The 25,824-nt window shown below is 37.5% G+C and overlaps 1 protein-coding gene across 1 annotated transcript in view; it reads left to right on the top strand.

The window, feature by feature from the left end:
- The first annotated feature begins 452 nt into the window (after nucleotides 1-452).
- Nucleotides 453-25,824, top strand: part of ppp1r9ba (protein phosphatase 1, regulatory subunit 9Ba) — a 50,307-nt gene continuing 24,935 nt past the window's right edge. Inside the window, exons 1-2 of the mRNA XM_016271936.1 lie at nucleotides 453-460; nucleotides 1,181-2,345. Of these exons, the coding sequence (XP_016127422.1) occupies nucleotides 453-460; nucleotides 1,181-2,345 (1,173 nt within the window). The remainder of the gene's footprint in view (nucleotides 461-1,180; nucleotides 2,346-25,824) is intronic.

The following is a 25,824-nucleotide window of genomic DNA, read 5'->3' as shown; positions in this document are numbered from 1 at the left end:
GAATTCATGACCCGTTTAATATATCAAATGACTTGAAAGTGTCTCATGTTCCTGTCACTGTTTACGGTTTCGTTCATGATCCGGCTAAAACGGCTCGTGGACACAATGGATTCGCGAACGAAAGGAATTTCCGTCGATTAAAGGACAGAGTCTTCGATGAACACGAGACACAAGGTACGTCCAGTTTCTAAGGAGAGCGCGACTTGTTGTATGTGGTGCTTTTGCTGTTTTTGTTTGATTGTAACGGCAGAACCGTTATTTGGACGGTGGAGGATGCAGGAAGTCGAGGCATCATTGCGGAGAGCGCGGCCCGCTCGCTCCGCTGGGTCCTAATGTGATGTTTTTACAGGCTGCTGCTTCAATCAGTTGACACTACTTCACACAGAAACGATATATCTTACAGTTTTTTAATTAGCGATATAGTCTGTCTTGCACACAAGGAACATCTCGACATGAAGCGGTATTAAAACGACGGCCGATGTTTCGGTGCCTAAAGGCTGGTTGATTCATGCTGCCAAGATAAGTAATCTACTGGCAGCAGCAGCATGGGATCACAAAAAGCCTGCCTGTCCCATGCCAGTGTGCATGGGATTTCCCAAGAATTCATGACCCGTTTAATATATCAAATGACTTGAAAGTGTCTCATGTTCCTGTCACTGTTTACGGTTTCGTTCATGATCGGACTTCCTTTATCTGACAGAAAGATCAATTCGTTGTCTACAGAGATCCAGCCCTGTAAGAAAATCCAGCTTAAGCTGAGAGCTGTGTTTTGTAACATGGTATCTGGGCTCTAGTTCATTTTCTTGCTGAATTTTGACCAGCTAATGTGTTATAAAAACCAGCTTGGTCACCTTAAGAGGCTTTGATGCCGGTCTAAGATGGTCTGCCAGCTCTGAAGCACAGCTATCAGCCCCATTTAAATACCTAAATTAATTATTTTTGTTTAAAAGGTTTGAAAGCTGTTATGTAAGTTGTAGTCTACACACCTCAACGTGCATCTCAAGGAAATTTGAGTCACTACGGAAGTGTTTTGCATCACTGCGTAAACTGTTTCCTTTAGTCTTTAAATATTGTTGTGATGTTTAGTTTGTACCTTTTTTTTAAAGGTTGTATATTTAAAATTGCTCTTGCATCTTCATTTACTCTTGTTTTTGTGAAATTTTTATGTAAACCGTAAAAGTAAGCATGGGAAACCTCGACCCCAGGGCCGGGGCTGCAAGTACGGCTCCAATGTGCACCGCATCAAGAATATGTTCATGCAAATGGGTTCCCCTGGGGAAGAAGAGGATCCGTCGAAGGCCAAAGACCAGTCCATCCGACTCTCCCTCCCCAGAGCGAGCAGTCTGAATGAGAATGTGGATCACAGCGCGCTGCTCAAACTCGGCGGGACTGTGTCAGAGCGAGTTAGCCGCTTCGATGGTAGCAGCTCCCGTGGACCAACCACAAGCTCCTCCAAGCTACAGGAGACACGGAAGATATTTGAGCAGCGTCACCTGCAGGAGAAGCAGGCTGCGACTAATCGAATCCTGTTAAAGAAAGAGCGGGCATCGGGCTTCCAAGACAGCCGTTTGGATGTGGTGGTGCGCTTCAACGGCAGCACAGAGTCATTGGACAGACTGGATGCGGGGGACTGTCGCGCAGATGCAGTATCCCCAACAGTCAGCCAATTGAGTGCAGTGTTTGAACGGGCCGACCAGCGCAACAACCTACTCCGACCGTCTTCAACCTCCCCGCTGCCTTCTACCCCGGCCAAGGTGGGAGGAATCAGCGCCAAAGTTGTCACTAGAAAGACACGAGTCTCCCCTCCGACAGAGAACCAAGAGGAGGGAGCTCAGCGCAATGACCAAGAGGCTGCACCTGGGAGTCCGAAGAGTAGAACAAGCATCCAAGCTGATGGACCCAAAGGCAAACCATCCGAGGATGTGGCTGCTGGTACAGATTTAGATAAGTCCAGGTCAGAAGAGGGTTCCAAACCAGAGGAGCATGCAGCACCAGGAGCACCAGATGCAGGGAGCAGACTGGTACAGGCGGATGTTCACGCCTCTCTGGAAAATGGAGAGGCCACCAACAGCCATGAGCCCTCAGAACGAAAGGAGGAAATTGGACAGGCCTGCGTCGAGGAGGAATCCTACAGAGAGGATATCTCAGAAGCAGACCTGGTGGACATCAGCGCGTATAGCGGGATCGGAGAGGACTCTGGTGGGAGTCAGCTGGATGAAGATGAGGAGGCTGAGGATGATGATACTTATGAACCAGAATCCAGCTGTTCGGAAATTCCTGGGCTGCCTGTGGAAGATGAACCACCCCCCAGCAGGAAGATTCGTTTCAGTACAAACTCCATCAAGGTAAGTGCCTAAAACGTGTGAAAGCAAGGAGAGACAGAACTCTTTGCGTTATAAATTAGCGTGACAGAGTACACCAATTTAAAAGCTGCGGGCACAGTTTCAATATTGGGTTTTCTGGAATGAATTATAGTAGGTTGTAGCCAACACTGTGTATAAAAGTATGGACGAGCAGGGTTTGGATGCCTGCAGGCATAAGAAATTAGAAACCAGTCTTAGAAGATTGCATTTCTGTCGGGAATTGTGCATAAAAGTGTGCTTGTTATTGGCATGACGCTGAAGTAGTAAATGTCTTTTTCTCATCCAATGTTTTGATATGGATTCTCCTTGAAAGGAGGACTGCTTCACTGCTTGCAGAGTCACCTCTGGGCACCGTCAGCACTTTGATACAGCATGCCATTGGCTTTCCAGCTGCTGACGGCTCACTTCTGCTGGTTTAAGAGCTATCTCTCTTGCAGACTGCATGGTTAGTCAGGTGGTGCACAGTGTCCTTTGTATGAGAGTCACATGTTCGTGTTCCTCTGTGTTTTGGTGACTTTCACATCTGAATTTCTATTCTTGAGACAATGGCACATTCACATAATGACCAATGTTATCAGAGCGCCATCGCTTCAGACTGTTCATGTGGTCAACAAAGAGCAAAGCAAAGTTGCGTTTTGTGCTTTCAAACATGCAGTTGTGACCAAAACTGCAAGATACTTTGCTCTGCAGGTGCTAGATTCCCAGCATGAGGTTTGCCTGATCCTAATGGAGGCATACCGAAGGCATGCTGTATCTGAAGTGAACACTGTGTAATCTCACTGACGTCAAGGGGATTTGATACCGGGGGTTTGCCCTGTGTTACTAAACTGTGTTTGACAGGGTCCCTTTCTGTTCCTAGTATAAAGATGATCGCAGTAGCAATGCTTGAAAAATAAAACTTTTTTACTGCATGTTGACCTTTTCATAGCAGACATTTAATAAAAATCAGGTGGGAACATCTGTGAACATCAGCCCACCAGAGCCCAGCTCAGGTGGGCTAAAAGGCTAATCCCTTGATTACAGCCTCATTAGTCTTTTCTGCTTTGGTATCAATACTGATCCTCGATCACTGTTCAAGGTAGACAGAGGCCTTTTGTAGCACTGGAGGAGTGTAAGTGTGTTTCTTTGTAAATGTTTGTGCTGTAAGCTTGTTTTTGTAAAGCAGTAGGTAGTTTAGTGAACTAAAAGGGTCAAATGCTATGAAGACAAGTATGTGTACAAGTTGATGAGTACGTTCATGACTCGTTTTTGTACATGAGTGGCCCCAAAAAGCACTTTTGCCGCACTTAAAATGTATGAGTTTGTTGCATTCGCTCAAGTTGTTCCAAACTAGAGATCATGAGGGAACTGCAGGGGAGTTGATAAAGAGCTAATAATTAATTAAATCATAAAAATATCAAATTAAAATAAATCATTTATATGGGGAAAAATACATAAAATATTTATTTGTTTACTTTCCTACATCTTACCATTAATCAACATCAGAGCACTGTGAAAAAATGTGTTTTTAAGTTTTTAAGAAATACTAACTTAAAATCTCAAGTATTTATATGTAATATTTTATGTCAAATGGGCTCTGCTGACAAAGCAAGTTTGGGAATCCCTGCATTAGAATAGTAACTATAGCTAATTATCAAATCAACTGGCGTCTGTAAACAAATAATGCTATATATGATGCTGACTTTACGGTTCATGGTCATTATGTGCCATTATTTTTAACTAACTGGTTTTGAGGTCAATTTTTGTTGATGAAGTCAATTCCCCTCAAGTTCACACAGGTATCCTAGTAGAGGTACTGGCAGTGATGTAAAAGCAGGCATTGATCTTCTTCTGCAGATGCGGTGTTTAGCCACACTATTAAATCATAAAGTGGCACATTCCACAACTTGTTGTTTTGGCAGATTGGCTTCAATGTAAGCCATTTTTAGCGTAAAGTTTCAGGATGTTTTTATAGTAATGACCTCTTATATCAAAAGGGAATTTTGGTTTCTCAGTTCATGACCCCATGTTCTGCATGAATAGCTTGCTTTTGCTATCTTTGCACTAGCTGTGTTATCTAATGCAAAAGCATTCATAGAGTAAAGTGTTTAAAGTGTGCAAATTTGAGTTGTTTTGTGGGGGAAAGGAAGGAAAAAAGACTGAGCTTTCTGAAACCATGTCTGCTGTTGTTTACATGCTAATGTTGTTGCATGTTTGCTTGCATGAATATTTATTGTTCATTGTACCATCTGTATTCTCGCCGATAGTTTAGCATTCACATCTAGTTTATAGAGCGGCCTTATTATTAAGAGCTTTGTGAGTCCAGACAGGCGTGGGCAGACTCTCTTATCCTCTCAAACACAGGAAAAGCTACAGCAATTTCAGGGGAGGGAGGTGGTTCACGTAGGACTGTTGGTGGAAGTTGATGTTCAGAGCGGATTTGAGGCCTGGTTTGCGATTCATTTCAGTAGTGAGAAGTTCCGGGTTTAGATGTGATGATCAGATCCTAAAACTGCATAGAAAATGAAAGTTTTACTTAATCTGAGGTAGAATGGAGGAAAAGCAGGAAGGGGACAAATTAGACATATACATAATTCCTCTTTAGGGGATAATATAGATTGCAGTCATTTTTCCATGAAGAAAATATACCAGAACAGGATCCACCGTAATGTAACATTTAGGGATGCACCGAAATGAAAATTCTTAGCCGAAGCCGAAACCGAACAAAGTGAAACACTGGGCCGAAGGCTGAATACTGAATACGCTTTTTCGATTTTGTTTTCCCATGTATTTTGCCAATTTTTTTCACCATTGCACAAATTAAATAGCCAAAATGTGCTTTTTACTGTTTTGTCTTGCTTTTCAAAGAAAAAATCAATTACAAAACAACAACTTAAAAATATTTAACACTGAACATTTTTTAACATTCTAGCAGACACTATACCAACAAAGCACAATTTAACTTAAAATTAATAAGTGAGTAAAATAATATTTTTTGGCCGTCAGACCCCCTTCTTGAATCAGGCATGTATTTTTTTACTATACAAATAAAAGCTGCCTTGCTGAGCAGAAGTTGCTGAGTTTCTTTTAAAACTTTAGAAAGTAAATATTACAGATCCCAATTTGAACACTATGTGTGAATGTTATAATAAATGTATTAACAGAGCTGCTGAAATTATTATTATCCAGTGGTGGACGAAGTGCACAAATCAAGTACTTGAGTAAAAGTACAGATACATATAATAATAAAATATTACTCCAGTAAAAGTACTCCTTTTTCAATTTTACTCGAGTGAAAGTACAAAAGTACTCAATTTTTTATGTACTTGAGTAAAAAAGTACTGCTAGATAGATTTATTTGGCAATTTTATATAGGCTACTTAATTTAATTTTATATTAGCACATATCTTTTAAAAATACCTGTGATTTTCCCAAAATAACCACTATATGGAGTCAAGATATATTTTTGTTGTTGATATGGACTACGTTGACGAGAGTGATGTAGTAATGTTCACTGTGAAGCTTACACTGCGATGCACCTGAGAGAAAACAGATCTGACCATCTGATTTTCACCAGTAAGAAAAAAGTGTTTTAAAGCTTGTTGTTTTGCAGAACATCACAGTTATATATGACATGAGAATAAGGCCTGAAGTTAGGAAGAACATTTTAAGGAAAATATAATTAGATTTCATAATCATAATGATTTTTTTTCTTCTCAAACCTTGTCTGTGGTGTAAAAACACCCCTGGCCAAATGCCTCCTGCGGGCATCACTTGCCACTTTGATAATTACTGTAGTTACCATGTTCTGAACATCCCATCCTTTCTTTCCCCCCAGATGTAATCTATCTAGGTGGTTGAATAAAAATATTTGGACTTTATATCTAAACATTACCTCAGCTTAGCACCAGCAAGCTTGTTAGCTAGACAGTTGGCATCAGCTAACGATATTTACTTATTTTCAGTATGGTTATGAATAAAAATTAATATCTTTCTACTCGGCTAGTTAATCTAAACAATAAAAAAATGTATACTGTTGATAAACAATATAAAAACAGATGTCGCATATGGCTAAATGCGTAGCATTTTAATAAAACTGTTAACGTTACGGCAGTGGGGAATATGGTTCGTTTGAATCAGTGAGTTGTCAACTCAAGAACAGCTGCAATCGGATCATTCTAATTTGTCAATGAATCGTTTGGTGCGATTTGCGAACCGATTTAAAAGGTTAATTGAAAAGAATCATTTCGTTCTTGAATCAGACACCGCTTCTGCGTATCGGAGCACGTGAGTAATAAGTAATAATTATAAGGAGTAACGATATGTTTTATGAAATGTAGTGAAGTAAAAAGTACGATCTTATGCTTTGTAATGTAGTGAAGTAAAAGTAAAAGTTACTCAAAATAAAACTACTCCAGTGAAGTACAGATACTTGTAAAACTACTCCGTTACTGTCCACCACTGTTATTATCATTATTATTGTCTTACTTTTTATTTTATTTTACAGAACAACAGTAAAATTACAATACTTCTTGCTTTTTCTTTTATCTTGGCGGAAACGCGCGTGCAGGAAGACCTCATCGCTTCTTTTGGATGATAGAAGATTTATAAATGAGTCTCATTACGAATACGTCGCATGTATCGCGTTGTCACGTGCCTTGTAAAAAATCATAAAAATGTGACTGCACGAATAACACTGTTTGAGCGCAGATTTTCCTCGCGCTTTGAACCCTGGTTAACAAGCAGATCCGCCACGAGCTCGTGCAGCGCTGTCAGAATACATGCAATTCGTGCGTATATTAGAAAACATAACGTTCTGCAGGTTATTTACTAATTGTTTAAGGCCATTTCAATCATCATACAGTAACCAACAACAATCACCCCTTCCTCTTCTCATCGAAGAGATGTGATGCAGCACTAAACAGTCTCTCGCTGTCTTTGCGTGTAATGATTTTTTACGTCTTTCTCGAACAGTATTAAATGCTTCCACACTGCTGACATGTTTGTTGCATTGCGCCTTTCACTCTACGCTGGTTGCTATTTGATCGCGTCACGTTATTATTGTTCGGTACAGTTTATTCGGTCTTTTCACTTATTCGAATAATTTCGGGTTACCGAACATTCGGTGCATCCCTAGTAACATTACACTTACGTGTTGCTGTTTAACAGCAGGAATAAACTGTTTTATTTGGACCCTGTCTGATTGTCTCAGCTGGCATATGTGTGCTCTAGCAGCTCACAACCTCAACAGATTGCATCCATTCCTGCTGCTAAAAGTAGTGGAGTTCTTCACTTTCACATACTCCAGAAAGTCTTACTCTCTGCACTACAGGTGGTGATGGAGCTTTCTCTGGATTAAGGTAGCACTGATTCCAGGCAATAACACGGGGAATAATAGTGCCGTGTGCTGTTGTTGCTTTGCTGAATGAGGCCCGTTATCAGGCTGCAACAGGAAACTGACGAAAACAGGAAATTCTGCCTTAAAGGGGCAGTGCAGGTGTTTTAATGAGAAGCTGAAACCTGTGTATGCATCTGCTTTGTTGCCTCCTGCACAGAGGTATGTTGAGTGGCTTTTGTTAGAGCCAAATTATGCCTCAAATGAAGACTAATCTAGCATACCATCATTGCTTAACAGCCCACTTTTGTTCTCCAGTGACATGAATAATGCATCATTCATTCAGATTCCACAGTATCTGAAAAATGTCCTCAAGGGCTGCTGGGTAATCAATAGGGCTGAGCGATATGCAAAATATCTGCAATATATTTGTTAGTTGTATATCTGGAACATCATTGAATCTCATAAATGCTTCAAAATGATTTGGTAACTCTTTTTAGGTGCATATTACTGTATTTTGTGCATATTAATAAAACGATCAAGTATTTTTTTTCCTTGAGGTGAAAAATAGTGTGGAAAATAACTTTTAAACAGAACCAGATCTATGTCTTTTATATTTCTTTCATTAAACATTTTGAATCTAATTAGCCACAACTGCTATTTAGCTGTAACAGCCGAACAAAATTGACCTTTTAAGGCATTTCAGTCAGTGATATTTTAGTTTTATTTATACAAGTATTTATTTATTCATTTATTTATTTATTTATATATTAGTAAAATCTAGAATTAGCTTTTCTTTTTGTATTTTCAGTTTTCTTTTTGATGTTAGTTTAATTTCTAGGTATGTGAGTTTGTCATTTTTATAATTTATTTCCCCAAAAACAATACTACTTGGTTTTTAGTTTATCTTTATTTCAGTTTTAGTTCAGATTGAAATTTTTATTTCCATTGAGTAATTTTAGTGCTTCAATTTAAACTTACTGTCAAGGCACTATTTCTAATTCTAATTCATCTGATATTTAAATTGTATTGTTTTGTTTCAGCCTCATTTCAGAAATATGGTTCACAAATATGTTTTTAATGGTTTCAATTTTAGTTGAAAAACGGAAAAATATTGCAATTTTTATTCAGCTATATCACTCAGCCCAAGTCTTCTGTAAATGTTCATTATGCTGCATTGGTTTAGAAGCCTCCAGCATGGTTTCTGTGCAATCAGATGTCGTACATGAGTTGTTTATGTCATTTGTCTTTTTAATCCTTTAGCAAAAACCCTGGTTTTGAGGTTACCAAACAAGCCTGTTATTTTGCCAGAACAACATCCAACCTTTCATATTGATATATTACGATCCAACCGTGTACATTGATTGAAAAAGACAGAGACGTTATTGGGCTAGTTGAATAATATACTGGAAAGCATGGGGTGGACTGTTTGAATCCTATAGAGGGCCTTTGGCTGGCTTTTGGTGAGGTTATTGATTGATGTATGGCCTCATTTTGTTAAACAGTTCTCCCTGCCCATCCCCTCCGTCAATGGCTTGCTAGACTAGAGTACTGCACACAATCAGACCCCAGGCGTACTCACTGTGGGGAAAAGAGTAAAATATATGGAGTAATGGATGGTGGAAAGACCCTATGAAATAAGTTAATTGCCTGGTGTTTAGCTCAACCATTTTCTGGGTGTTTTTCTTGATTAGGAAGAGAGAGCATTAACAAAAGCCTATTTGTAGCTTTCTGTGACCGAACATCAAGACTTTTTAAGGGGTGTCTTGATGATTTTTTTTTTGTTTTTGCAGTGGAAGCGTATTTCTTTAACGTTTTTCTCTTTTTCTTTTTTGTCTGGGATTTTATACAGTTTGCATCGATTCCTGAGGATAAAACAGGGGTTTAAGTGCTAGCTAAACAGACTAGGTCAGCTATTTTGAGACTGATTATTTTACATTTTCATATGAAGATGGGATCAAAAAGATGGGTGGATATATATGAACCACTGTTTCAAAGCAACTCATTTATATCATTGTTGTCATTTTAAAGACTGGATCATAATATTCCAAAAATAATTGCTTTTGAATGTCAGATTTGGATGGTGGATTATGATATTGATGTGTCTAAATACTTCCAGGCCAAACCCAGACTTTATATTTAGGCTACAAGCTTTCTGGTGTAAAAAAAAAAAGACTAACAAAGTTAAACTGCTGTGTCTTATATATGTTTGTTTAACAGCAGTCTGGTAAATATGACTTGATGGCTGGCCAATAATAAAGTCTGACTTTAATTAAAGAACTAAAGGTTAGCCAATGTCCAGATGTGCACTTCATTGGATGTGACAAAAACAACTTTGTCATGGAGGTTTTATATTTTCAGCATGTTGGTAGATTCAAGCCAATTTCTGATACTTTTGTAAAGGCGTTAAGATGAACACAGCCATGAACAATGGCATCAAATCAAGGAAAGCCTGTCATTTCCTCCATTGATTTTCTCTCTAGTAGGATTGATTCTTTCTGGTGTTTCTCAGTGGCCTGTAATCGTTGTTTTTGCTCCTGAGGAGAGACAGGGTAGATAAAAGGAGGTCAGAGGTGCTTCTGTCTTGTCGGATGTCTTTTAAAATGATCTCTTGCTCCGAGCCATTATTCAGCTGCCCCTTACATGTTACGAGCCATTTAGTGATGTTTATCTTTTTATGATACAGTTCTGCATTCTGCATCAGCTTTGCCATATTAAAACCTCTCCCATTTAGACTTGTGGGATTGTCTTGGTATGAGAGGTACATTAGTATCTGGAGAAATTGCTTTATTGCATGACAAATAATGGAATAGCCTATTGTATTTCCAAAGCGGTATCAGGTTGCATAATAGTTATAATGATGGATTGTGTAAAATGTTTTGAATGACTAATTATATAAATGTCTTCTCAGTCTAAGCCTTTATACTTTATAGTGACATCAAGCATTATTGTTTTCTTATTGTTAGAACCAATACTGTAGCTTTCCATTATATATTTAGCTACTTAGCTGATAGCTTTTATCCAAAGCGACTTACAAATGAGGTGCATCACATGCTGATTATCATAAATAATACAATATTTGCTGTGCACGATTCTAAGTTTTAGTTTCAATCTAGATTTGCACACAAGCTAGAGCAGAAGTGAAATGCAGAAAAGAGAAAATGCGAACAGGTTTTTTTTTGTTTAGAGAGAGAACAAGAAATAATTTAAATATTTATATTATTATACTATTTATTTTTAAGTTATATGTTAAGTGATCACCAATATGCATAAACAATTTTAAAATAGTTTTTCTGCTTTCTGTAGAAAGAAAAAAAATGGTGAAATGCTAGATTTATTTGCATGTTTGTTTACAGAAAGAGAACAAAAAATGTATTTATTTAAATAAAAGTATATTTATTTCTTGATTGATTGATTGATTGATATGTTAACGTCATTTTAAATGTTTTTTTTCTGCTTTAGGTAAGATAATGATAGCCATAAAATCCATTCAATTTTTTGCCAAATTCCGTTTTCTTTTTCCCCCAAAATCCTTTTTTTCCTGTTTAATTTTTTCTGGATTCCATTTTTTTTCTAGACTCTGTTTTAATGGTTAAATTAAAAAGTATTAATCAAAAAGCATGTCACACTAATTGAAATCATGAAACATACACAATTTAACAGCAATTTATTAAAAGTTTAACAAAAATGACATTTTTAAGGCCCTATGAAATAAAAAAAAATTCTCTCAAATTCGGTTTTATTTTAATCAGTAAATAAAAAAGTAAAATGTTTCTTAAAAATAATGTTTTAATAATATTTTTTTAGTAGTAGTATCATTACAATAAGTAATATATTTCTTTCACAGTTTCATCACGTTAAACCGAACTTTCATTTTGACGGGTTGCTGTGAAGATCTTTATGACGATATATTTCTCAAACAAAATGGTAAAATGTTAAAGGGGTCATATGATGCCGCTAAAAAGAACATTATTTTGTGTATTTGGTGTAATGAAATGTGTTTATGCGGTTTAAAGTAAAAAAACAAACATTATTTTCCACATACTGTACATTATTGTTTCTCCTCTATGCACCGCCTTTCTGAAACGCGTCAATTTTTACAAAGCTCATCGGTCTGAAAAGCGAGGTGTGCTCTGATTGGCCAGCTATCCAATGCTTTGTGATTGGCCGAATACCTCAAGCGTGTGACGGAAATGTTACGCCCCTCACCATACTGTTGATGCCGTGTCCCGGCCGGAGCAACGAGACAAAAACATTAAAACCCATTACAAACGAGGCATTTGTTGCATCCAGTGGGGACATAATTACTGATTATAATGACTTATACTGTCTTTTTATGCGTTGCGTTGCATCGCGCCGTGTAAACATAAAACTCTGTCTGCATTTGTGATCGGAGAAATGACAAACAACAAGTGCTACTCTACACTGCCCAAAACTCGCGTTTGAAAATGAAAACGTACTTACAGACTGTGAGTCAGAACTGCCGGCATTGTAGTCTGCTCTACCAGGATCAGTAAACAGTCCTCCATAAAATATGCTGCACACATCTGGATATTTGGGTTAAACTGTTCTGGAACAGTGTTGTAAATACAACTTAACCACTGATTTGTAGTCGTGTCCTCTTTTGGAAGACCAAACAAAGTAGTTTCGCTTTCACAACAAAAAACACGGCGGCCTAGCATGAGCGGAAGCCTTAGCGTGAGCTGAGGCCGGGCTAGAGTGAGCAGAGGCGGTGGGGTTGAGAACAGCGCGGCCGACGGACTCAACGAAGGCGTGGCAACCACATGTGACGACCCCGGGCTGGACTCCTCTTCATCCATGGTGAAAGCCGATCCGATCCACAGCACTAAGTTGATGTATTCCCTCAGCGACCAGCATAGATCAGCTCTAGGCATGACGAAGCGGATATCATCCTCTTTTGGAAGACCAAACAAAGTAGTTTGCTTCACAACGAAGCACACAGCGTCTTCATGACATGGCGGCAGTGGCAACAATATTACAGTGAGAATAAAAGTTACGCTTTGTTTCTTTGCGTGAACATTTGGGTGGCGTTATGCAAATCTTCCCACATAGTGATGTAGACATGTTGGGGCGTGTTAGAACGAGCCGTTTTAGGTAGGTGTGGCTGACTCTGAACTTTTATTAAGAATATCTCTTTGGATTTGAGACTTTAGTCTTTGCAACTTTACAGATCTTCTTTATGCACCAAGAGCTTGTAACACTCCAAATAGAAAGGAAAAATTTAAATCGCATCATATGACCCCTTTAATGAAATGACTCTCAGAGCAGTTCTAGAGGTTTATATTCATGTGTTCATGTACTCATATGTTGAAGCACCAGAGGCTGGAAAAACCGTGGATTCCAGGATTCCAACCGCGTTTTCCACATTGCAGAAATCATAGGGCTCTATAATAACTAATAAATGTGATGGCATACTATTTATTTCATGCAGTATCATCTTTGACTAAAACTGTTATAAAATTGCTTAAAATGCTATAAAACGTTGAGTAATGCCCAGTGAGCATAGTCATTGAACTTAAATGACTAGTATAACTAGTCATTTAGCAATGTTTTAACCCAATTTGACTTGTTAGTACACTTATTATACAGACAAGTGTTTTTTTTTTTTTTTTGGTAAGCACATTGGTGCTGCTGTTGAACCTTTTACAGTTCAGTTTTCAGTTGAGATCTTTAACCACTAAGTCACTCCTCTGCAGTCGCTGTCCTGGCTAATGTGAAAATGTGGCACCTAAGCAAGCTTAATCAATGAAAATAATCGCTCAGTAGTGCTTATCCAATCATTTGTGTTTGTTTTTGAGTGCTTTAGTCTCTGAAGCTCTGGAACAAAACAACGTTGTTTGACACATATTTCAGCTGTAATTTTCTCATAATTATCCCAGATGTTTTCTGCCTGGAATGTGTCCCTCTCTGAGCTCTCTTTGTTACGGAGCAGCAAAACAAGTGCGTGAAACGTGGACCAGTATCTGTTTTTAGTCATTGAGGACGTTAACTAGATAGAAGCAGCATTCTTTTTATGTTGTTTTGACTGAGGCGTGTGTCGGAGTCATTTTTCTTCTTGTTTGTGAGTCAAAGTCTTTGTCTTTCTTGGTCTATAATGCACCTTTAGCCACTTTCTAGTTCCTGTGTAAGCAATGCCAGCCAAGGCAGCGAGCGTCTTTTCCCCCTCTGTGTGGGAGAGCAGAACGTCAGTCCTTTGATAACTCACAGGGAGTCTGTTGTAGAAAGGTTGCCAGGGTCACGCTGGAATACCCAGCGCACTCATTTATTTATTTCGTTCTTTCTTTTCGCTGCCGTTTCTCTATAGCAGTCTTCTTCGAGCGCTGGCCGTCTGGAGAGAGCGAAACGGGGCACACTGAAGCCTCTGTTCTCCACTTCTTCATCTCCCATTATCTCACTCAGCCTTTTTCCATTAACATTCTCTCTATTAGGCTTTTGGACATGTGCCGTCCAAACAGGTCTATAATACCTGGAGAAAGCCGCTCCCATTCATATCAGTGTCAGATGTTTGGGTGGCACGCATGCAGTTTGAAATCGGGCTGCACAGTTTGGGAAAAAAATCTAGTTGTGAACTCAACTTCCTCCCCAGTCCAACCAGATCATTTAATGAAACTAGGCTGCAAAAGCAGCTTTAGCAATGCAGTAACTGTGACGTATTGGCTGATAAGAAATTTCTTAGTATTTATTTTAAACAAGATCCTTAGGCATTTCATTCTGATGCATGAAACTGTTCAGTGCAGCCTGTGAACTCGTCACAATGTAGTGCAGGTTATTGAAGAATGTTAAAAAATTAATTATATTAGACATTAAAGTACAGTACACCCCATAAGCTGGAGCACAGCTGTCATCATGGTTGGGAGTTTATCATAAAAAAAATCATTTAAAAATTTTTTTTATGTTATATTTGGGCATATGACCGGTTGCATCGTCTATATTGGCCATATTTTATGGAGTATTGGCCATGTTTAATGGACAAACCAAACAATAAATTTTTTTTAATTCAAAGATGATTTTGCTACTCCAAGTAGATTGTATATTAAGATTATATAAAAATTGTTGAATAAAGTCATTATTTTGTTTTCTTTGCACATAAAAAGTATTCGTAGCTTCATAAAATTACGGTTGAACTACTGATTTCACATGGACTATTTGAACAATGTCCTAGCTACCTTTCTGGGTCTTGAATGTGTCAGTTGTGTTGCTGTCTATTCAGGGTCAGAAAGCTCTCGGATTTCATTAAAAATACCTTAATTTATTTTTCTGAAGATGAACGAAGGACTTAAGGTTTGGAATGACATGAGGGTGAGTAATTAATGACAGGAGTTTCATTTTTGGGTGAACTATCCCTTTAATAAGCAGCAAAAATGTTTCCAATAAAAACCAATAGGTTTTTGACGGAAGTACATAGTAGTTAAAGGCACTTAACATATATGGGACCGACCCCTTTAAAAGGATCACCCAAAATGAACCTTGTGTCAATTTTCTCACCCCCCATGTGTTCCTAATTTGTATGCATTTCTTTTTTCTGTTGAACACAAAAGAAGATATTTTGAAGAATTTTGGTAACCAAACAGCTGATAGTAGCCATTTTACTTCGTTTTTTCCCCATACAATGGAAGCCAATGGCTACCGTCAACAGATTGGTTACCACCATTCTTCAAAATATCATCTTTTGTACTGAATGGAAGAAAGAAACTTCAGTAAATGATGACAGAATTTTCTTTTTTGGGTGAACTATCCCTTTAAGAAGCACTATATCTTGCCTGTTGACTTCATAGGTCTCTACCCTACTGTTTTCTTTCTTTACACTGCGATTAACACTCCAAATTGGTGGTTGCAGGGCTGGGTTCGGCTTCCACATTATTTATGCATGATCTCGAATCTACTGGTCATGTTTCTCTAAATGTTTCAACAATACTGATCAGACTCTGGGCAGCTCACTCTCTGCCACCTTGTTTGCTCTGATAATGGATCCTCGGATGGGTTTCCCTGAACACTGCAGCGAAGGGAGGCAGGCACAGAGCCAGAGCTGTTTTTCCATCTCTGTGTTCTTATTAAACCCATTTGTTTTGCTCACATCTTGACAGCACCACTGCAGATTTGGTCCCCAGCTTTGACTGCTGTCAATAGTTAAAGGGAAGTTCACCAAATAAAAATAGTCATCATTTACTCACCCTCATGGTGTTCTAAACCCGTATGACTTTCTTCTGTGGAACACAATCAGTTGAACATCATTCAACATAATTTATGTTGTTCATTGTCATTTCATATTCCCTGTCCACTTTCATTATATAGAAAAGAGTGGCCACTGGTCAGAATATTTTATTCAGCAAGGATGCATTAAATTGACCAAATGTGACAATAAAGATTTTCCAAAATTATTAGAACACTAGTATTTTCACCAGTTAAAACATTTTTTTTCTTTTGCTGCAAACATTGACTTAGCCATTAATTGTAATAATCCAGTGAGATTTTTGTTTGCACAAGGAGTCTGATAACAGCCAGTGCTGCACACAGAGATCTGATCTGATCATCACCAGTCTGTCTGAAATGACACGAAGAAACAGAACAAACTGAGACAGACTTAATCCAGAAGAACTGTGGCAATGTCTCCAAGATGCTTCAAGAAACCTATACCTGCAAAGCTACAGTACTGTTAAACGTTTTAGGCACCTGTGTAAAAATGCTGTAAAATGAGGATGCTGTCAAAAATAATGTCTTAAATAGATTTTCTTTATCAATTAACTACTATTAACTAAATTAAATCAGCATTTGGTGTGACCATCCTTTGCATTTAAAGCAGCTTTTGCCCTAGGTGCACTTGCGCATAGTCCCCTTTAAATCTTGTCTGGATGTTCTGTAATGTTCCCGAAACAGACTGGCTAGAGTTACTGATGCACAAGCCATTAAAACATGTCGTCGAGTTAATCACAAAGGCTTTAGTCATTCGGTCCCGAGAGACTGCATTCCAGCGCTCTGAATAGCAAGTCCTGATGTCGAGAGACTACAATTACTTACATTTGTGTGTTTGTGCTGGAAAATGCTGGAACAGCTGGTCAGTCCATAGATCAATATTAAGGTAGTATTAGTGGAAGCAGGACCAGCCATTGTGGCCTGGACGGGAAGCCCTGAAGGTATGCGTTGTGACCGTGATTGTTTTTCCTTCACCTGGTAAGCCTGTTCAAGTGCTACAAGTACGCCAAGTATGTTTACATGCATTTGAAAGCTTTTAAAGCAAACTAAAGCAAAAGTTTGACTTGTAAACACTTTAGTCTGAAACAAACTTACTTTTAGCTTTTCTTCCATGTCAATTCACCCATAATGCCTCAGTCACAAAGCAAACAGCAGCGAGTCAAGCAGAGGTCAGTTGTCCTCAGGAGTCACAGCCACTTGATGGGATTAAACCAACAGGTTGATTCTTAAGGATTAGCAGCGTGTCTTGTGAGATTAGAGGAATGCAGCCTATAATCTAAAAGCCTTTGACTGCTTTTCATGTTTTCACTGATTTTAATACAGTAGTTTGAGACAAACGTTTGAGGTCAGCAAGAAAAGGTCAGTTTTTTTATTTTTTTTTGACAGAAATGAATACTTCTTTTTTAGCAAGGACACATTAAATTGTTCAAAGTGACAGTAAAGACATTTATAATGCTATAAGATTTCAGCTTCAAATAAAAGCTTTTTTTTTTACTTTTTATTCATCAATAAAATAAAAAAATGTATCACAGTTTCTACAAAAATATTAAGCAGCGCATCTGTCTTCAACATTGACAATAATATGTTTCTGGAGCATCAAATCAGCATATCAGAATGATTTCTGAAGGATCATGTGACACTGAAGACTGGAGTAATGACTGCTGCCATCAGAAATAAATTGTATTTTAAAATGTATTCAGATAAAATTTTGTTATTTTTATTTTTATTTTTAATGTACATTTTTGATTAAATAAATGCAGCCTTATGTAGAAAACTATCAAAAATAAATAAATGTAAAAAAATCGTATTAACCCCAAACATTTGAACAGTATGTACAGTAGTGTTGTAGTGCTGCATGTTACATAATTTGACAGCTGTAGTTACGTTTTGCTTTGCTAAGTTTAAGTTAAGCTGTTCTGCATTAGATAAGTTTTACTAGCAGACAAAAGCAAGAAGATCCTGGTCTCTGAAGCAGCCTCTTGTTAATTTGTTTATGTTTAAATTAGATAACTGGGTGCAAAAGCTCCACTTCCATGAGTGTTTTGTGCTTGTTTACTATGAATAGAATGTGTGTGTCTTTGCTTCTCTTAACCTGACTGCGCTGCAGAGCTCTTAGCTTGTGAGTGAGTGGTTTCCTTCAAACACATCCATGAAAAAGCCTACATTATCAGCCTCTTTCACACATGGAAACTATTAAATTGCTGTATAATTGCTGGAAAAAAAACTTAACTGGTAAAAAGATACAGCATGTTTTCCACAAAAGCAACAACTTTCCATGTTTTACACAAAGAATTTTCTGTTAGTCTTAAGGTTTTTTACGTTGCAATATGTAAAGACTGTCTACACAAGATGCAACAAAGCAACCATTGCAAATCATTTTTCCATTGTGTGAATACGTCATAATTAGTACAAGGCATCAGTTTACTGTCTGAGATTTGTCGCTTGCTTCTCGCAGTCGCCGCTTCCAGTTTATCAGAATCACTGTTTATAATAACTTCTATTGTCTTTAGTCATGTTGCATCCCATTCCCATCATCCACGTCTGGCATAGACACCATGTAAAACTATGGATTTTTTCACACTTTGCACCAATATAAGACTATTAGTCAGACATCCTGTACTGCCCGAGCCAAATTCATTTCAACAACAAGTCCTGTTCACACATGACCTCTAAATGGAAAAATTTAATTAAATTTGCTGCAGAGGCGCCTACTGTCACATTTTTCCTCAAAATAAATGTGTGTGACCTCTCAACTCTGTCATAGAAGAGGAAGGGTGACAGCTGAAGACTTGCTCTGGGGCTATTTTACTATGGATAAATGGATGTTTGTATTTTAATGATGATTGATTAGATGTTTTTTTTTATTTTTGGTGAATACTTACTTGACATTTATGTTGTAGAGGATAAACACTGTGATTCATTTAAAAAATGGAGGGGGGAAAACATTAAATAATTGTGGGCGTTTTGGGCAAACCAAGCCTGGATCTGGAAAATGACACGGGCTGACATGCAGACTATTATTGGTTGATTGATCAATTGATTAGTTGATTGATTGGATTCCCTTTAATGCCACTCAGGATCAATAGAACACAAATGGCTATGTTTTTCACTTGGTTAAAGGTTACTGCTTCTACTAGTAGTAATTAAATGAAAAATTAAGCTTCTGTAATTATTTCCTCATCTTCATTTTGTTTCAATATGTGGGTAAGCTGTTATTTGAAAGGAGGAACAAGAATTTAAGTTTACACAAAAGTTGAACTCTAAAAGTTGATGTGTTAGTGGGTTTTTTGCCACTGTCAGCAAGCAGTGCCAATTTTAAAGTACTATGTAGTGTCTTACCCTGCTTGATGAAGCTGTGATCATAATCAACAGCTTCCTGTTGTCAAAGTTGACTTCCTTGCTTGTCGCGTTAATTTTTTTGTGAAAATGAGTGAGAGGTCACTTACTGTATCTCAATTTGATCACAGACCCTCTTACGTTCAGCCTGCAATTTTCAAATGCACCTGAAGATCCTGATTTGCAGTGCTCAAGGTGAACTAGTGCTGGGCGGTACAAGGTTATTTTCATAAATGAAAACTAAGACTAAAACGATTGATGAAAAAACTATTTCGTAAACTGAAATAAAATAAAAACATCAAAATAATTGAAAAACTAAAACGAAACTAAAATAACAACAGTTATTGAAAAACGAATTTAATTCTGTACCAGACGAGAACCATTTGACAAAGGTCGCGACCCGAACCGCACTCGCATTAAATCTATTACATCAGGTAAGCAAGATTACTTATTTTCTCAAGTATCACAAGCAATCAAACCAACATTAGTCATTCTAAGTTGGTGCTTTGAAGAAAAACAGACATGCAGCGCAACATGATAATTAACAGAAAAAAGATGAGAACGCGCATCCTTTCTGTAAACAACAAAACTTTTGCCTAGCATCTTGTGATCACTCTGCCAGGCTTTTGAACAAATGTGCATTGGCTAAATCACATCATACACACGCTTATAATTCTTCATAAATGAAAAGAATAATCAAATATAAGCCTTTACTGTTAAATGCGTTTGCCGTTATTATTGAATTTCATTAGTCACAGTTTTGATTGATGCACGGGTGTTCACGATAAAGTGAGCAAGACACACCAGTTACAATATCATGATTATTATTAAATAAGAAAAGACATATAACCAAATCAGGCTACATTTATTTTCATACTAAATATCTCAACACGTATCATTGGATATGACATTAAGCGCGACTTGTGTAGATTCATTTAGTACAAAAGGCTTGCCTGCTTTCTTTGGCGTTTATTTGTATACTTTTACTATCTAATCAATCTCAGCATGCGTTCATTTTGTGTCGCTATATGTTTGCCTCACTAAGGTTAAATTATGCCTACGTCTTTCTTTGGCCTGCACTCTGGAAAGGATCTGTTAATTCTGCTAAACTTTAAAGCTGAAACTAAAACTGAAACTAAACGATATAAAAACTAAATAAAAATGCGTTCACAAAATAAAAACTAAACTAAAACTAACAAAAATTATGAAGGAAACTACTAAAAACTAAACTGAATTTTATAGCAAATTTGAAAACGATATTAAAATAAAACAAATTTTAAACTTCAAAACTATAATAACCATGTCATAATAACCGCCGCCATGTCATGAAGGTGCTGTGTTTCGTTGTGAAAGCGAAACTACTTTGTTTGGCCTTCCAAAAGAGGACAATATCCGCTTCGTCATGCCTAGAGCTGATCCGTGCTGGTCGCTGAGGAAATACATCAACTTTGCGCTGTGGATCGCCGAATCAGCTTTCACCGTGGATGAAGCGGAGTCCAGCCCGGGGTCGTCACATGTGGTTGCCGCAAGCCCGCCGGACACTTCTTTGTCGAATCCACCGGCCGTGCCGTTCTCAAGCCCGCCTGCCACTGCTCACTCAAGCCGGCCTCCGCATACTCTAGGCCGCGGCTCACTCAAGGCCGCAGTATGTGATGCTTTTTTGTTGTGAAAGCGAAACTACTTTGTTTGGCCTTCCAAAAGAGGACACGACTAGAAATCAGTGGTTAAGTTGTATTTACAACACTGTTCCAGAACACTTCAACCCAAATATTCAAATGTATCCAGCGCATTTTATGGAGGACTGTTTCCTGATCCTGGTAGAGTAGACTACAATGCCGGCTGTTCAGACTCACAGACTGTAAGTAAATTTTTTATATTTAAAGAATTTTCCACTGACGATTCAAATGCGAATTTTTTGGGCAGTATTGAGTAGCACTTGTTGATTGTCATTTCTCCAATCACAAATGCAGACAGGGTTTTATGTTACGCTCCGGCCGGACAGGGCATCACAATATGGTAAGGGGCGTAACATTTCCGTCACACGCTTGAGGTATTCGGCCAATCACAACGCACTGGATAGCTGGCCAATCAGAGCACACCTCGCTTTTCAGACTGATGAGCTTTGTAAAAATCGATGTGTTTCAGAAAGGCGGGGCATAGAGGAGAAAAAATAATGTACAGTATGTGGAAAATAATGTGTTTTTTCAACTTTAAACCGCATAAACACATTTCATTACACCAAATACACACGATAATGTTCTTTTTAGCAGCATCATATGACCCCTTTAAAATATTTTTGATGAATTAGAGAGCAATGTAATTAACATGATCAAGGTCCAGAAATGTAGCAAGGAGATCGGTAAAATAATCCATGTTACATCAGACGTTCAACCGTAATTTTACGAAGCTACGAGAATACTTTTTGTGCACAAAGAAAACAAAAGTAACGACTTTATTCAACATTTCGTCTCATCCGCATCACCCTGGTGCCATGTCACATGGATTATTTTACCGATCTCGTTTCTGGACCTTGATCCTGGTAATTACATTGCTGTCTATGGGAGGAGGGTCAGAGAGCTTTCAAATTCCGTCAAAAATATCTTAATTTGTGTTCCAAAGATGAATGGAAGTCATTTAATGGGATTATTTAATGACAGAATTTTCATTTTTGAGTGAACTATCCCTTTAATGAAGGTGGGGTTTTTTTTTTTTTTGGAAGGATGGATTGTGGTTTGAAAAAATTGGTTCCGATGAAGGGAGTGAATTTAAATTGTCTAGATAGCAGAATATTATTAATCTCAAGCCCTTTGATTGAGGAAGCTGTTTGGGTTTTAAAAAAGGACGTGTGCCGCCTAATTATGTACTCTTAGTGACTTTTAAACTGGATTAGGATCAACTTCCCCTGTTCACACCAGAGCCACAGCTGTTTCAATCGCCACCCAATGTTACATGTTTATTAAAGGAAACATGTATCATTGCAGCCTAGCATGGATAAGAGCAGGGAGAGCAGCGATAACCCCCCAGGGTAAACAGAACAGAACCAACATGAATGTATTGCATATATCATTAAAGTTCAATAATTTAATGTACACATTTAGAATTAGTCTGATTCAAAGGAGAATCAGAAGGCTGAATCCTGACTGACAGAGGAGGAGTTGGGGATGGAGGAGGGTAATTTGCTATTGAGCAATGCGAAAACTGCTGATAATACTGAGGGACCTTACTGTATATGATATGAATATGAATGCTTAGATAGGTGTCATATTCCTATAGGTAGATGGGGATCAGCTGAGAGTCAGCTGATGCGAGCTTGACTAACGTGACCTGCCAGAACTAACGCTTACTAACGCTTGATGCTGCCATATTTGTGCAGCATATTATGTGTACTGTACATTTCTGTATACCCATATTATCATTATCATTATTACCTACTACACTGAAAACAATTACTTTAAATGATTTTTACTTTTTGCTATTAAATTTCACAAATAATTACAAAGAAACTGCTAATTACAATGAATTAAACTTAAAACTTAAGAGTTAGTAGAAAGACTGAAAAAGTACTTTCTTATAAACTATATTATTATTATATTACTAGTTTAGTTTATATATATATATATAAAAAAATGTATTGGAACAAAATTTGCAAGTTCAATTTTATTTTTTTTACAGTCTACAGCTGTGAAAATGCACAATATGCAAAAATAATGATTTATTTTATTATTATATTTATACTATTATAGTGTGCATTATTATTTTGAATTAGCTATTTTATATATTTATATTTTCAGTGACATTTTTAGTTTAAATGTTTCTTTTAGTATTAATATTTAGGTTAAATTTATGTTCATTTCAGGTTTAGTTTTAGTTTTATTTATTTGTAGTAGGCCTAATTTTAGTGCTTCAGTAACTTATTTCAGTTACTTGCTATTTTCAAATTTTTTCATCCAAAGTTTTTCATCCAGTGTTTGTATTTTGTTTTATTTTAGCTTTATTTCGATTAACAAAAAATGTTTTTAATAGTTTTATTAAAAACATTTGCCAAATGAGCCAAAATTAACATATTTTTCTTAAGGCATGATTTGATCAGACGGCCAACATTTTTACATACTTATAATAATAACACGAATAACAACAACAGCAATAATTATTATTATTATTATTAAATACAAAATGATTGTATTTATTCCTGAGATGATACCTGCTAAATTTTGGTGGCTGGAACAATAGTTCTGCCCGGACGATAACGCGGAGCCATATAGTTAATATTAGTAATACGCAGCATGCACGATACAAGGAAATGGTCAGTAACATCATCGCTTTGAGGTACGATATCTATATCAGTAAGATCAATTCCATGCGATATAATTAAATCTAGCGTATGATTAAAACGATGAGTGGGCCCGGTGACGTTTTGCTTGACTCCAAAAGAGTTTATTAGGTCAGTAAACGCAAGTCCTAATGCATCATTTGTATTATCAACATCAAGTCATTAGCAGTGTAACATACTGCGTGCTGTTTCAAAGGCTGTTTATTAAAAACTGTAAGCATTTAGCATGATATACTTTGCAGTAAGCTGTATATGCTAGCATTCAATTCCAGTTTTTATTCATCATCCTTTGTTGTCATGGTCAGGAGCATCATATTGAATGTCACTAGTGCTATTCCAACATTAAACGACGAGGACTCAAATATTCAATCCTCAGCACATGTCTGTTTCATAAGTCTGCATTTCATAGATGTTCAGGACATGTCTGTAAAAATTCAGACATTCAGCAAAGGAATAAATACTAATGAACCGTCTACAAGAGAAGGAAATCATTGGCTTTGTTATATGCAGATGAGTTAATCTGCATTAGATGAATATTAAGTTGGAAGGGAATCGTTCAGTGCTGTTCTGACCAGCCTGCAGTGTCTTTCTCTCTCTTTCTCTCTCTCTTCTTGACCTGTCTGTGGGGGATACTGTAGACCACCCTGCAAGCTGAATCACGTGTGATTTTTCAGGGCTGTAATTATTAGACAAACACAGGTTGCTAAGAATATTTGCCACAACCTTTCAGGACGCCCGGGGGTTTCTCATGTGTGTCACTTTGTGTTTGTGTTTGTGAGTGTGTTTGTGTCTGTGGAGTGTGTATCGGTCTGCATGTAAAGACAATCTCCATGGCAACCAGGCGAGGAGTGTCAAAACAGTGCCTAGAGAGGATGGTTTTCACCGTGGCTCGGAGAGAAAGGCGTTAGCACAGATGCTTGCTCGGAGAAGAGCAAGAAATAAACTAGGTGAAGTGCATACAAACACACACTTGTGTTTCTGTTTAGTGTTGCACTTTAGTTTTTCTGCATTTGTTGCATTGGGGCTGAATTGAAGATCTGTTCTAGTAAAACCCGTGTTTAGGGTTTGAATGAGGGGTGATCCGTTCTGCCGCCATTGTCACTTAAAATTTGTCTGTTCTGACAACCCTCTACGGACACCTTGTCAATTTAATCGCCATTGGCTAGTAATTTTTTTAGTTTACTCACCAGACAAATATATATATATATATATATATATATATATATACAGTCGGGGTCAGAATTGTTGGTACCCTTGGTAAATATGATCAAAAAAGGCTGTGAAAATAAATCTGCATTGTTAATCCTATTGATCTTTTATTTAAAAAATGTACAAAAATCTAAACTTTCATTAAAAAATTTGAATTTAAAATGGGGGGGGGGAATCTCATTATGAAATAAATGTTTTTCTCTAATACATGTTGGCCACAATTAATGGTACCCTTAGAAATTCTTATGAGTAAAATAACTCAAGTATATTGAAGTATATTCCCATTCATATTTATCATTTGTAGCTCACCAGGGTGATTATGAACATGAAATTATCCAGCCATTGCTTCCTGTTTCACAGGAATATAAAAATGAGGGAAAACAAAGGCCAAATTCCCTTAATCATCCACTACAATGAGTAAAACCAAAGAATATAGTTCTGATGTGCAGAACAAGATTGTTGAGCTTCACAAAATAGAAAGTGGCTTTCAAAAAAGAGTATTGAAAACTCCCATTTCCACCATCAGGGCAATAATTAAGAATTTCCAATCAACTAAAGATGTTACAAACCTTCCTGGAAGAGGACCTGTGTCTATATTGTCCTAATGCACAGTGAGGAGGAGAGTTTGAGTGGTTAAAGGCTCTCCAAGGACCACAGCTGCAGAATAGCAGAGATTAGTTGAGTCTTGGGGTCAGAAAGCCTAAAAAAAATGGCCAGACAGCACCTACATCACCAGACGTTGTTTGGGAGGGTTTCAAGAAAAAAAATCAAGAAAAGAAAATGCTCTCATCCAAAAACAAACTCCAGCATATTAATTTGCCAGACACTACTGGAACTTCAAACAGGACTGGGTTCTATGGTCAGATAAAACGAAAAATTTGCTTTTTAGCAGCAAACACTCATGATGGGTTTGGTGCACACCGGAGTAAAAAAGTACCCCATGTGTACAATGAAATAAACTGCTGGACCTTTAATGTTGTTGGTGTATTTTTCTGCCGGAGGTCCTGGACATCTTGTTTAGATGCGTGGCATCGTGGATTCTATCAAATAGCAAGAGATAA

Source organism: Sinocyclocheilus grahami, unplaced genomic scaffold (assembly GCF_001515645.1).
Source record: "Sinocyclocheilus grahami isolate Dianchi unplaced genomic scaffold, SAMN03320097.WGS_v1.1 scaffold66.1, whole genome shotgun sequence".
NCBI classification, from domain to species: Eukaryota; Metazoa; Chordata; class Actinopteri; order Cypriniformes; family Cyprinidae; genus Sinocyclocheilus; species Sinocyclocheilus grahami.
This window is presented reverse-complemented; position numbering and strand designations above follow the sequence as displayed.